The 12,901-nt window shown below is 38.7% G+C and overlaps 1 protein-coding gene across 2 annotated transcripts in view; it reads right to left on the bottom strand.

Moving 5' to 3' along the window:
- The window catches only part of TRPC4AP (transient receptor potential cation channel subfamily C member 4 associated protein), a 69,187-nt gene that overhangs the window by 54,225 nt on the left and 2,061 nt on the right, over nucleotides 1-12,901 (bottom strand). For both annotated transcript variants that reach the window (XM_077872866.1, XM_077872865.1), the window contains exon 2: nucleotides 1,313-1,441. In XM_077872866.1, the coding sequence (XP_077728992.1) occupies nucleotides 1,313-1,441 (129 nt within the window). The remainder of the gene's footprint in view (nucleotides 1-1,312; nucleotides 1,442-12,901) is intronic.

Below are 12,901 nucleotides of genomic sequence, written 5' to 3' on the forward strand. Positions count from 1 at the left end.
GCCCCTGAATTCACACCTACGCTTTCCAGTTATGTGAACAATAAAGGATCGTTTTTGCTAGTCTGAGTGGGTTACTGTCACTTGCAATCAAAAGTATTCTGGACTAAAACAAATATATCATGCATGTCATAGAGACTTAAATATCAAGAATTAAATATGCCTAGTCCACAGACTTCAAATAAGTAAGTGCTGGATGAATAAAGAAATAGTGACCACACTGCAAGCACTCACAAATGTTCATTTCTCTTCTACCCCATATTTCAGAAATTTTGCAGGAATCAAGTGTAATAATTTATAATTCCTTGCAAAGTGTTTTCAAAGAAATGTAAAAGACTACAATTATTTCTATCCCATTCAGACTTATAAGAATACAAAACATCTTTTTTTTTCAAAACATCTTTTTTTTAATTAAACTTTTATTTGTAAATGATTTTCAAAAAAAAGGAAATGATTTTCAATTTACAGAAAAGTTGTACAGACAAAACATCTCTTCTTAAAGGTAAAGCTTATTTGCTGCCTACTATATTTTAGAATGACTTACATGGTATAATAATCAAAACTTTACCTCTGATGAACATTCTATGAAGTTTCATTATAATCAACTATAATTTGTATGGGTTTTAACTGTAGCTAGAACTGGTGATCTAATTCAAATTTGGACTCACCCCCCCAAAGCTAAAGTCTGGATACAGTAACTCTAGACCTACTGAACCAGATACCCCAGGTGGGTGCATGGGGCCCAGCACTCTGTTTTATCAAGCCTTCCAGGTGATACACACTCAAATTTTTTTTTTAATAATAAATTTATTTTTTATTGGTGTTCAATTTTCCCACACTCAAATTTTGAGACCAAGTGCCTTGGCATGTCTCTCTGCACTCTTCCATTTCTCTCCCAACTATCAATCCCAGTTCCTTTATCTTCTTATCCTGTTCATAATCGATCAACAACCACAAGGCCACTTCCTTAAACCTTTAGCAATACGGGGTTTTTTAAATCCTGCTCAAAAAAGAATGTCATCCCAATCCCAGCACCTAGTGTTGGCCTCCCAAATTAAGCAAGCACTGCCACAAAATAAGTGTAATAAAGTCCAGAAGGATATATACAGAGAACTTAATGGTGATTATCTCTGAGCGGCGGGATTATAGTGGACTTTTGTTTTCTTCTTTGTACTTTTCCTGAACTTCCCAAATTTTCTACAGCTTACACATTAAAAACAGACTATTTTACAAAGTAGACTAAAGGAGAAAAAATAAGATATCTGTGTCACCCGGAGGCTTTGAATGCAGCCCTTCCAAGGCCCCTAAGAATTACCTTGAGGATGTTTTGGCACTCAATGAAGTCACTGTGGAGGTGGCTTGCTGCATACAGCTTCAGAAGCAGCTGAGGAATTCCACTCCATTTGGATTGTTTGTCCCTCTCTGCCAAAAATGTCTCCGTGAACTGTGAGTCAAAAGAAAAAAAGAAAAAGGAACATTTTACCGGCGACAAAAGAACTACTAGCATGCATGGCAAAGGAAAGCAGCTGCCTCCTAAACACACCCAGGACAAAAAATTCAAAGGTCTCTTTCTAGAAACTTTCAAAAGCTCAACAGCCTATAAGCTAAAAGCCCAACTCCTTGCCTGGTGACACAGCAGCCTTTATATTCTATCACCAACTCTCCTCTCGTTTCATCTCTTTCCCATGCACACTCCAGGCTCCAAATGCACCTATTCTCTATGTCTCTCTGCATGTGTTCTCCCTTGCCTAAAATGTCCTCTCCCTGTCTTTACCTGGAAAGCTCCTTCTTCAAAGTGTAAGCTACATAACCAGAAATTTTCCTTGTTGGGTCTTCTCCTCTCCCCCCACCCTTTTTCTCTTTTTTTTTAAAGATTTTATTTGAGAGAGAGAGTGCATGCATACACGTATGCACACTAGGAGCAGAAGGGGAGGGAAGGGGAAAAAGTCTCAAGCAGACTCCATGCTGAGAGAGAAGCCCAACATGGAGTTCAATCCCATGATCCTGAGATCATGACCGAGAGCCCCGAGATCAGGGCCTGAGCTGAATCCTCAACTGACTGAGCAACCTAGGAACCCCTCTCTTCTCTCCTTTCTAAGTGAATAAGTGCCCTCCTCTGGAGCCTTGTCTAACATTTTTCTTTTGTATCATAACTACTGATTGATTTATCCCCCTTCTCCTATAGACCACAAGCTCCTTCAGAGTAGGTACCAGGCTGTATTTATCATGCCCACCTTCTCTCTCTCAAAGAATGCCAGGCAGAGAACAGAGACTCAGTAAATGTTTGAAGGAATGAGCAATAACCTTCTAGTCTAATAACAGGTTCATTAATCAATTATGGCAGTTCCACTAACACTCTTAGGACTTATCATTAACCAGGGGCCAGATGTGAATTATTTTCATATACACTCTCAATCACATCAAAAGCACCTTATGACTGTTATTACAAGACATGCAAGTCTTCAATAATATCTTAGTCTATCCTGATGCACATCAGTCCTATGATTTGGGACAAATACCATCATCCTTCCTGAGCCTGTTTTCTCAGATTGTAAAAATAAAATACAGAAGTAATAGAGAGGTAATGAAATGTTTGTGAGAGTAATTTGTGTGAGTGAATCAAGGGCATTATCATTTCTGTAGGTAAAAGAGTGACTGAATATCAGCAATTTCCTATCATTCAAGCTAGTTCAAATCAAGGCAAGTCCAAAAACAATGGGAAACCATCTTTCCTCGAAAGAAAAAAAAAGAAAAAAACATGGTTTCATGGGACTCAGTAAAAGCAGTGTTTACAATTTTACAGGTATAGACATTTACATTAAAAATGAAAAAGAGGGATGCTTGGGTGGCTCAGCAGTTGACCATCTGCCTTCGGCTCAGGGTGTGATCCTGGGGTCTGGGGATCAAGTTTGCATTGGGCTCCCTGCAGGGAGCCTGCTTCTCCCGTCTCTGCCTCTCTGTGTCTCTCATGAACAAATAAATAAAATCTCTTAAAAAAAAAAAAAAAAAGGAAAAGAAAGAAAGAAGGAAAGAAAAAGATTTCAGATAATCTGTACTTCCACCATAAGAAACTAAAAAAGAATAAATCAAACTCCAAACAAGCATAAGGAAACAAAGGGAAAAAATACTATTGCAAAAATAAATGATATGGAAAACAAATTATCAAGAAAAATCAACAAAACCAAAAGTTGGTTCTTTGAAAAAAAATCAATAAAATTAAAACTTTAGTTATAATGACCAACTCAATACTGACTGAAATAATTCAAGAATGAAAGAAGGGACATTACTACCAACCATATGAGAATAAAAACGTTCATAAAGAAGTACTAGGAACAATTATATGCCAACAAATTACATAACCTAGATGAAATGGACAAACTTCTAGAAAGACAAAAACAACTGAAACTGACCTAAGAGCTGAATCAGTGATTTAACAAGAAAAAGGGAAAGAAAACTACCCACAAAGAAAAGCCCAAGTCTAGACCTTTCACTGGTAAATTCTACAAAACATTTAAAGAGAAACTAAAAATTCTTCACAGACTCTTCCATAAAACACTTCCTAACTCATTCTATTACCCTGATATTCAAACTAGACAAAGATGACACAATAAAACTATAGACCAATATCTCTGATGGATATAGATACAAAAATCCCCAGCAAAACACTACCAAACCAAATCAACATATAAAAAGGATTATACACTATGCCAAGCTAGGTATATTGCAGGAATACAAGGTTGGTTCAACATATGAAAATTAATCAATGTAATCAATCTGATAAAGGGTATTTACCAAAAATCCACAGCTATCATCATGATGAACAGTGAAAGCCTGAATGCTTTCCCACTAAGATCAGAAAAAAAGACAAGGATGCTGATCCTCATCACTTGTATTTAACACTGTACTAGTGATTCAGACCAGAGCAATTAGGTAAGAAAAAGAAACAAAGGCATCCAGATGGAAAAGAAATAAAACTGTATTTGCCATCCTATGATCTTGTATATAGAATATATTATGGAACCCACATTAAAAAAAACCTATTAGAGGCGATCCCTGGGTGGCTCAGGGGTTTGGCGCCTGCCTTTGGCCCAGGGCACAATCCTGCAGTCCCGGGATCGAGTCCCGCATCCGGCTCCTGGCATGGAGCCTGCTTCTCCCTCCTCCTGTGTCTCTGCCTCTCCCTCTATGTCTATCATAAATAATAAATAAATATTTTTTTAAAAAACCTATTAGAGCTAATAAAGGAGTTCAGCAAAGTTGCAGGATAAAAACTGATATGCAGGGATCCCTGGGTGGCACAGCGGTTTGGCGCCTGCCTTTGGCCCAGGGTGCGATCCTGGAGACCCGGGATCGAATCCCACGTCGGGCTCCCGGTGCATGGAGCCTGCTTCTCCCTCTGCCTATGTCTCTGCCTCTCTCTCTCTCTCTCTGTGTGACTATCATAAATAAAAATAAAAATTAAAAAAATAAATAAAACTTAAAAAAAAGCACTATACATAAAGGAAAACAGTGATACAATGAGCTATATTAAAATTAAGCACTTCTGTTCATCAAAATATCTTTTTAGAGACTAAAAAGGCAAGCCACCAAATTAGAGAAATATTTATAAAACATCACTATAAAGACTCATATCCAGGAAATGAAAAGAATTTCAAATCAATAAAAAGAAAATAATGTGCAAAAGATCTAAACAGGCCATCCACAAAAGAGGATGTCCAAATGGCCAACAGACCTCTGCTTAACTTCATTAGTCATTAGGGAAACACAAACCAAAACTATAAGGAGATACCAACACACAACAGTAAAATGGCCAAATTTAAAAAGACTGGCAACACCATGCTTGAATTAGTGAGAACATGAAACAACAGGAACTCTCATACATTGCTGGTGAGAATATAAACTAGTACAATCGCTTGGGAAAGTGTTCAGTAATAGCTGCTGGTGCTGAACCCATGCATATCCTATAATCCAGCAATTCTACCTCTAAGTATAGACCCAAAAGAAATTGCACATATATGCGTCAGGAGATATGTACAAGAATACACATATAAGTGGTGGTACTCATAAAAGCCCCAAACTGGAAAGATCTCAGATACTCATCAAAGGTGGAATGAACTGTGGTGTGTTAACAGAATATCATACAGCAATAAAAATTACTGAACTACAGCGTTATTATCATGAATGAATCTAACAAATATTTATATAAAGCATAAAAACTATACCTAAATACATGTTAGAAGTCAGGCTACTAACTTCATTTGGAGAGAAAGAAAAGTAGAGCAGTAGACTAGAGGTACAGAGGTCATCTGGTTGATTGCTACATATTTGATTTTATTATTCATTGAGCTGTACACATTTTTTGTGCATTTTTATGTTATATTTCAACACAAGAAGTTTTTTAAATGCCTGAAACAAAATAAATTTGTATGTACCGATTATGGAAGGATCTCTATGATACATTTTCAAGCAAAAAAAGATAAATGCACAATAGTATATACAGTATGATACCACTTGTATAAGAAAAAAAGATATATAGAGACATTTACTTTTCTAAATTTAACATGTCTCTATATAGATACACAAGAAATCAGTAACCATAGCTGCCTCTGGAGGCAAAACTGGAAAGTGCTAGCAGAGGGGGTAGTGGGCTATTTGCAAGGGAGACTTATTTTTCTCTGTAACCTGTATGTGTATGTGCATATGTTATCTATTCAAAACATATATTACCTCTGGTAGGGAGGGAATGAGATGAAAGGGACATTAAATATATTGGTACTATCATAAATTTGGTAGTAGATATGTGGGTATTATGGTATTACTTACTATAAAGGTTTTTGTAGGTCAAATATTTAATAAATAAATCTCTGAACAATGGCATCAGCAGATGCTCAATAAATATTAATTACCTTCCCCATTCCATTCCCAACATATCTACACTTATCTTGCAGTATCTCCCATACAAACATTTCACTGTCTCTTCCCTGTCTTCTAATGGCCAATTGGGAGGACTTTCTCAGTGCTGTTCTTAGTGCCAGAAATATCTCCACCACTCTGTGCAAATTCTACTCATTCTTTAGAACCAACTCAACTCTCCCCTATTCCATAAAGTTCTCCAAAACAATCATAGCCCAACATAATCACAGGAAAGAAAATGGCTTTTAAAAATAGGAAGACCCTAAAATTTTTTTTAATTAAAGAAAACAGGATGACCCCCAAGAGAACATTTAGTGTATTTTTAAAAAAAGATTTTACTTATTTATTCATGAGAGAGAGAGGCAGAAACACAGGCAGAAGGAGAAATAGGCTCCTTGCAGGGAGCCTGATGGGGCACTCGATCCCAGTACTCCAGGATCACACCCGGGGCCAAAGGCAGGAACCAAACTGCTGAGCCACCCAGGCATCCCCATTTAGTGCATTTTGTAGAGGAAATTAATGTCAGGTGATAGGCATGACTTTTTTTTTTACAGTTGTTATATATTTTTTAGTTGTTACATATTTTAATGTATATCTACACAAAATGTCCAGCACAATGAATAAAAAGAAAGACTGTCACCATGACTAAGTTTCAAAATGCCAGAGAAAGTATGATCCTTTCAAGGGGTGAGAGGTGGGAAAATAGGTCATATATGAAGGAATGGGAAACAGAACAGTTACACCAAATGCTTAAAGACAATGGAATAACACCATTAAAATTTTAAGGGAAAAATAACTTCCAACTTAGAATTTTATACCCAGCTAAACTTAATATACAAGTATAAAAATAAAAGACATTTTCAAACATGCAAGCTTTAAAAAAAGCCACCTCTCATGTACATTTTCTTAGGAGGCTACTAGAGAATGCACTCCCCCAAGACAGGATTCATGAAACAAATATCTAAAACATGAAAAAAAGGGATCCCTGGGTGGCGCAGCGGTTTAGCGCCTGCCTTTGGCCCAGGGCGCGATCCTGGAGACCCGGGATCGAATCCCACGTCGGGCTCCCGGTGCATGGAGCCTGCTTCTCCCTCTGCCTGTGTCTCTGCCTCTCTCTCTCTCTCTCTCTCTCTCTCTGTGACTATCATAAATAAATAAAAATTTTTTAAAAAAACATGAAAAACATAAAACACTTTGAATTTGGTGAAGGGAAATCCCAAGAATTCAGATGTATAGCTGTCCTAGCAAGGAACTAGTCCAAACTGGAGGAAGATGGAGAATTCCAAGAAGGATCTCTTTTTTCAAAAAGAAAGCTTTAGAATTTGGTACTAAACTATAAGCACACAAAAGCAAGCAAATTTTAAAAGAACGAGATTATTCTACTGAAAGAAGCCAGACTCAAAGGCTACCTACGGTACAGTTCCATTGCAATTACAGTCTATAAAAGGCCTAACTGTAGTGGTGGTCACACTACTGGGTTCATCAAAACTCATAGAACTACAGGCATACCTCAGAAACATTGTGGGTTCAGTTCCAGACCACTGCAATAATCAAATGGATTCTTTGGTTTTCCAGTGCATATAAAAGTTATGCTTACATTATACTGTAGTCAATTAAATGTGAGATAGCATTATGTCTAAAAAAGGTACATGCCTTTATTACAGAATGCTTTATTGCTAAAAAATGCTAACCATTATCTGATCTTTCAGTCTTAATCACTGATCACAGATCATTATAATAGTGATCAAAGTCTGAAATATTGTGAACATTACCAAAATGTGACAGAGACATCAAGTAAATGCTGTTGGAGAATGGCACCAATATCTTCTATTTTGTAAAAATACAGTATTCTTGAAGTGCAGTAGACAAAGCACAACAAAAAGTATGCCTGTATACACTAAAAAGGATGCATTTTACTATATTTAGATCTCAATTCAAAAAATGGGGGGTGGATGGTGGCTTTTAACTCAAAGAGAAACAAAATAACATACAAAGCAAACACTATACTCTATGGCTCCACTGTAGACAATGTTATCATCGTGATCATCATATAAATACTTAACACCAACAGCCCAAATTGTGATATATACATTAGTAGGATGAAAAAGAAATATGTGGCATAGGTGTTGTGAATTAAATCCTAGTTTTACAAGGGAAGAAAACAGATAATGTCTAACAAATAATGTCTAAAATTAGAAAGTCAAGAAATAGCCTTAAAAGCATGTTACTTAGAAATACTGGCTATCTTGTTTCCTGTAGGACCCTTCCCCTGCAAAACAAATAGCTACAGTGTGGACATTGGTTGTGTGGGGAGGGTAGAATTTGGGGGTGAAAAGTGGGGCAAGTCATGGCCATTTTTAGTTACAAGGCTCATGACAGCCAGAGAGCTTCCCCCCCTTTTTTTTTTAGTTCATGAGAGAGAGAGAGAGAGGGAGAGAGAGAGAGAGGCATAGACACAGGCAGAGGGAGAAGCAGGCTCCATGCAGGGAGCCCGACATGGGACTCGATCCCCCAGGATCATGCCTCGGGCCGAAGGTGGCACTAAACCACTGAGCCACCCAGGCTGCCCTCATATTCCCTTTTTTTAAAAAAACATTTTATTTGTTTTTTTGAGACAGTGCACACACACACAAGCAGGGGGGAGAGGGAGAGGGAGAAGCAGGCTCCCAGCTGAGCAGGGAGCATGACATGGGGCTTGATCCCAGGACCCAGGGATCATGACATGAACAGAAAGCAGACACTTAACTTAGCCACCCAAGTGCCTTCCTATCGTATTCCAAATATTCAACTACACAAGGAATTTCTTTTACCACTTCTATTCTGTCTTACAAGGTATTTACTCCAATTTAAAAATAATCATTTGGATGTTTTCATTGTGAACAGCTGAGTACTGTGATGAAAGAACCACCAAGCCAGTCATCTTCAAAGCTGAATTACTGGCAGGTGTTGTATGGGTTTCTTCTCTTGGAGTACTTGTGGTTTGACAGTTTATAGCAGTGATAATCTTTTACATCATGCTGCCTAAGCTGTCAACCAGCTCAGTGGATGTGACATTTCCAGGCACTTAATTTTCATTGACTTATTTTGTCTTTACTGCTTTTCTTTTTAAATAATTAATTGCTGGGGCAGCCCAGGTGGCTCAGCGGTTTATCGCCACCTTCAGCCCAGGGCGTGATCCTGGAGACCTGGGATTGAGTCCCACGTCAGGCTCCCTGCATGGAGCCTGCTTCTCCCTCTGTGTCTCTGCCTCTCTCTCTTTCTGTGTGTTTCTCATGAATAAATAAATAAAATATTTTAAAATAAATAAATAAATAATGGCTGAATTCCATAAACATAAATGTTTATCTTATTTGTTTAGTCCTAAGTGTAAAATATCTTATGTCTTATAATATTAAGTGCAAATAAATACCTGTCTTAAAAAATAATTCACGGGGATCCCTGGGTGGCGCAGCGGTTTGGCGCCTGCCTTTGGCCCAGGGCGCGATCCTGGAGACCCGGGATCGAATCCCACATTCGGGGCTCCCGGTGCATGGAGCCTGCTTCTCCCTCTGCCTGTGTCTCTGCCTCTCTGTCTCTCTCTGTGACTATCATAAATAAATAAAAATGTTTAAAAAATTAAAAAAAAATAATTCACGAAGATGAAATTCTTCGTTACATTATTCTAATAACAAATATTAACTAAGGAATACCTGTGTCCATTTTTTTTTATAAATTTTTATTTATTTATGATAGTCACAGAGAGAGACAGAGAGGCAGAGACACAGGCAGAGGGAGAAGCAGGCCCCATGCACCGGAAGCCCGACGTGGGATTCGATCCCGGGTCCCCAGGATCGGGCCCTGGGCCAAAGGCAGGCGCCAAACCGCTGCGCCACCCAGGGATCCCTGTGTCCACTTTAATGGGATTTGTTTTGTTTCAATATAGTTAGGAGTGAATTTTATGGCTTGTAAATATAAAAACTTCCTGTTAAAATGAATAGTATTTATTATTTTTAATTTATGAGAATTTATCCTATCCTGGGGTTTTTCAATCCCAAATTACCCTTGACAGGCAAGACTATATTAACTTAAACCCTTAGGTTTCACAAATACTAATGCATAGGCTGAGGCTAAAACAAGCTGTGCCTACTGAAAAAGAAAAAAAAAAAAAAAAAAGGCGTCAATCTCAAGAAAAAGCGTGAACACTCATGTAGAATTTAGATATGCCAGTAATCATAAAGAAAGCAATGACTGTGATTTGGGAAAGAGAATGAGGATGCCATAATTTAGTTTGGCATCATACTGCCAAACAAAAGCACTAGCTCTAGGGGTGGTGGGTCATGACCTGTGTGAGTTACTCTGCGTTGAGCCCAAGGCTTGCCTATTGTATCCCTTTCCCTCGATTCCTACTGATTATGCAGGTCTGGTGCACCCACTGTAAGGAACATGGATTTGATTCTAACTGCGTGGGATGCCCCTGGAGGCTTTAAGCAAGGCATTTGTCGGGGTTTTAAGATTGATTTTATTCATTCATTCATTCATTCATTCATTCATTCATTCGAGAGAGAGAGAGAGAAAGAGCACATGCACACCACCGGAGGGAGGGGCAGAAGGAGAAGCAGACTCCCCTCTGAGCAGGGAACCTAATGTGGGGCTAGATCCCAGGACTCTGGGATCATGACCTAAGTCGAAGGCAGACGCTTAACTGACTGAGCCACCCAGGCACCTCAAGCAAGGGATTTGTAAGATCTAATTTACCGAAAGGATCAAATGTGCTGATAAATGTACAAAGGATCCATAAGTACTAAAGCATTACACCAGCATTACTTTTATTACCTTGACAGAGGACAAATTAAATGGGAGAAAAAGTAAGACACACTAAAATCCACCCAGCACAGGTCTGTTCTAAATCATGTGGTCTGCAGTCTTCTCCCAGACTTAAGAACCATTTAGGGAAATGGGAAAGCCTTGGGGAGAATCAGGTTTGGTGGAAGAGGAATCAGGAATTTTGACATACTATGTTTGAGATGCCCACTAGATATTTAAGTGGAGGTGCTGAGAAGATATTTAAATATACCCATCTGGAGCTAACAAGAGAAATCTGGATGGAAATCAGATTTAGGATCCATTTAGGATATAGAGTATTTGTTAAACAATATTCGCTAACCTTTATAGCATGCTTACTATGTTTTAAAACACTATTTTAAGTGCTTTATATGTATAAACTCACTTGATCCTTACTACAATCTTACAGACTAGGTCTCATAATTAGCCCTACTTTACAAATGAAGAAACTAAGGCATAAAGAGATTAAGTACCTTGCCCAAACACAGACAGCAAGTATGTACCAGAGCTGGAATTCAAACCTAGGCTATCTGACTCTAAAAACTCTTTAAAGCCATGAGTTTAGGAGCAGAGACAGGATTGAGGAGGAGGAAGACTGAGCTCTCACAAACAGCATTTCAATTCAAACAATTTTCTGAGTCCTGGATATCAAGGGCCTAACACTGTTTCAGGCTCTGCAGACACAAAATCCCTTAAGAAGCCCAGTCTAGGGGATCCCTGGGCGGCGCAGCGGTTTAGCGCCTGCCTTTGGCCCAGGGCGCGATCCTGGAGACCCGGGATCGAATCCCACATGGGGCTCCCGGCATGGAGCCTGCTTCTCCCTCTGCCTGTGTCTCTGCCTCTCTCTCTCTCTCTCTGTGACTATCATAAGTAAATTAAAAAAAAAAAAAAAAAAAAAGAAGCCCAGTCTAATAGCTACAAGTTGACGGCAACTATTACTGAACATCTACTATCTGCCTCACGCTGGCCAAGCTTTTTAGACATCTGATGTTACTTACTCTTCCGAACACCCCTACGAACATCAGATTCCCTTTTTAGAAATAAGGAAACAGAGGTTCAGGAAGTTTAAATAACATAACCTAGGTCACTCAACTAGTAAGTAATGGAACTAGGGTTCAATCCAAGTCCAGCTTTCTTCAAAGTCTGGTCTTCTTCAAGGAAATCCTGTTACATGCCACAATATGGACAAAGGACATTAAGCTAATCGGAATAAGTTAGTCACAAAAAGACAAATATTGTTTGATTTCACTTCTATGAAGTACAGAAAGTCATCAAATTCCTAGAAACAAAAAGTAGAATAGTAGTTGCCAAGGGGGTGGGAGGGGAGTTTTTTTTAATGGGAAGAGTTTCAGACTAACAAAGTGAAAAAATCCTGGAGATCTGATTCACAACAATGTGAATATGCTTAACACTACTGAATTGTACAAGTAAAAAATGGGTAAGATGAGGTTCAGCGGTTGAGTGTCTGCCTTTGACTCAGGGTGTGATCCCAGAATCGAGTCCCGCACTGGGCTTCCTGCATAGAGCCTGCTTCTACCTCTGCCTGTTTCTACCTGTCTCTCTCTCTCTCTCTCTCTCTCTCTCTGTCTTTCATGAATAAATAAATAAAATCTTTTTAAAAATGGGTAAAATGGGAAACTTCATGTTTTTTGTTCATCACAACTTAAGGTTTTTTTCCAATCTGGTCTCTCCCAGTATACTATATACCATAATGGACCTGCTTACTGTGATATGGAAATGCCTTTGAGGAAAGAATTTACCTCTAATGTGGGGAAAGGGAGTGTGGGGGGCAAGGAAGAGATAAAGTTACCAAGAAAGGATACATTTGAAAGATGAAATTCCCCACTTTATCATCAGGAGAGTTTTAGGAAGATCTCTCCATCCTACCTCTAAAAGAGCTTTCACACCTGCATACAACTACTGATTACCACAATAATCAGCCTAAACCAGGCTCAAGAATATTCTAGCACCCTTCTATCTGGTGAGCTTCTCCAATCCTTTCCCATTCCAAGTCATCCAGCACTGGAAACAAATTAAGTGTCCTAAATTGCCTCATTTATTACGGCAAATGACTTCTGTGGCTCCCTACTGCCCTCAGAATGTAAAGGATTTGCAAGATGCGTGTTGAGTAGGACCTGGTGGCTCAGGAGTTGAGCGACTGCCTTCCGCT

Source organism: Canis aureus, chromosome 26 (genome assembly GCF_053574225.1).
Source record: "Canis aureus isolate CA01 chromosome 26, VMU_Caureus_v.1.0, whole genome shotgun sequence".
Classification (NCBI taxonomy): Eukaryota; Metazoa; Chordata; class Mammalia; order Carnivora; family Canidae; genus Canis; species Canis aureus.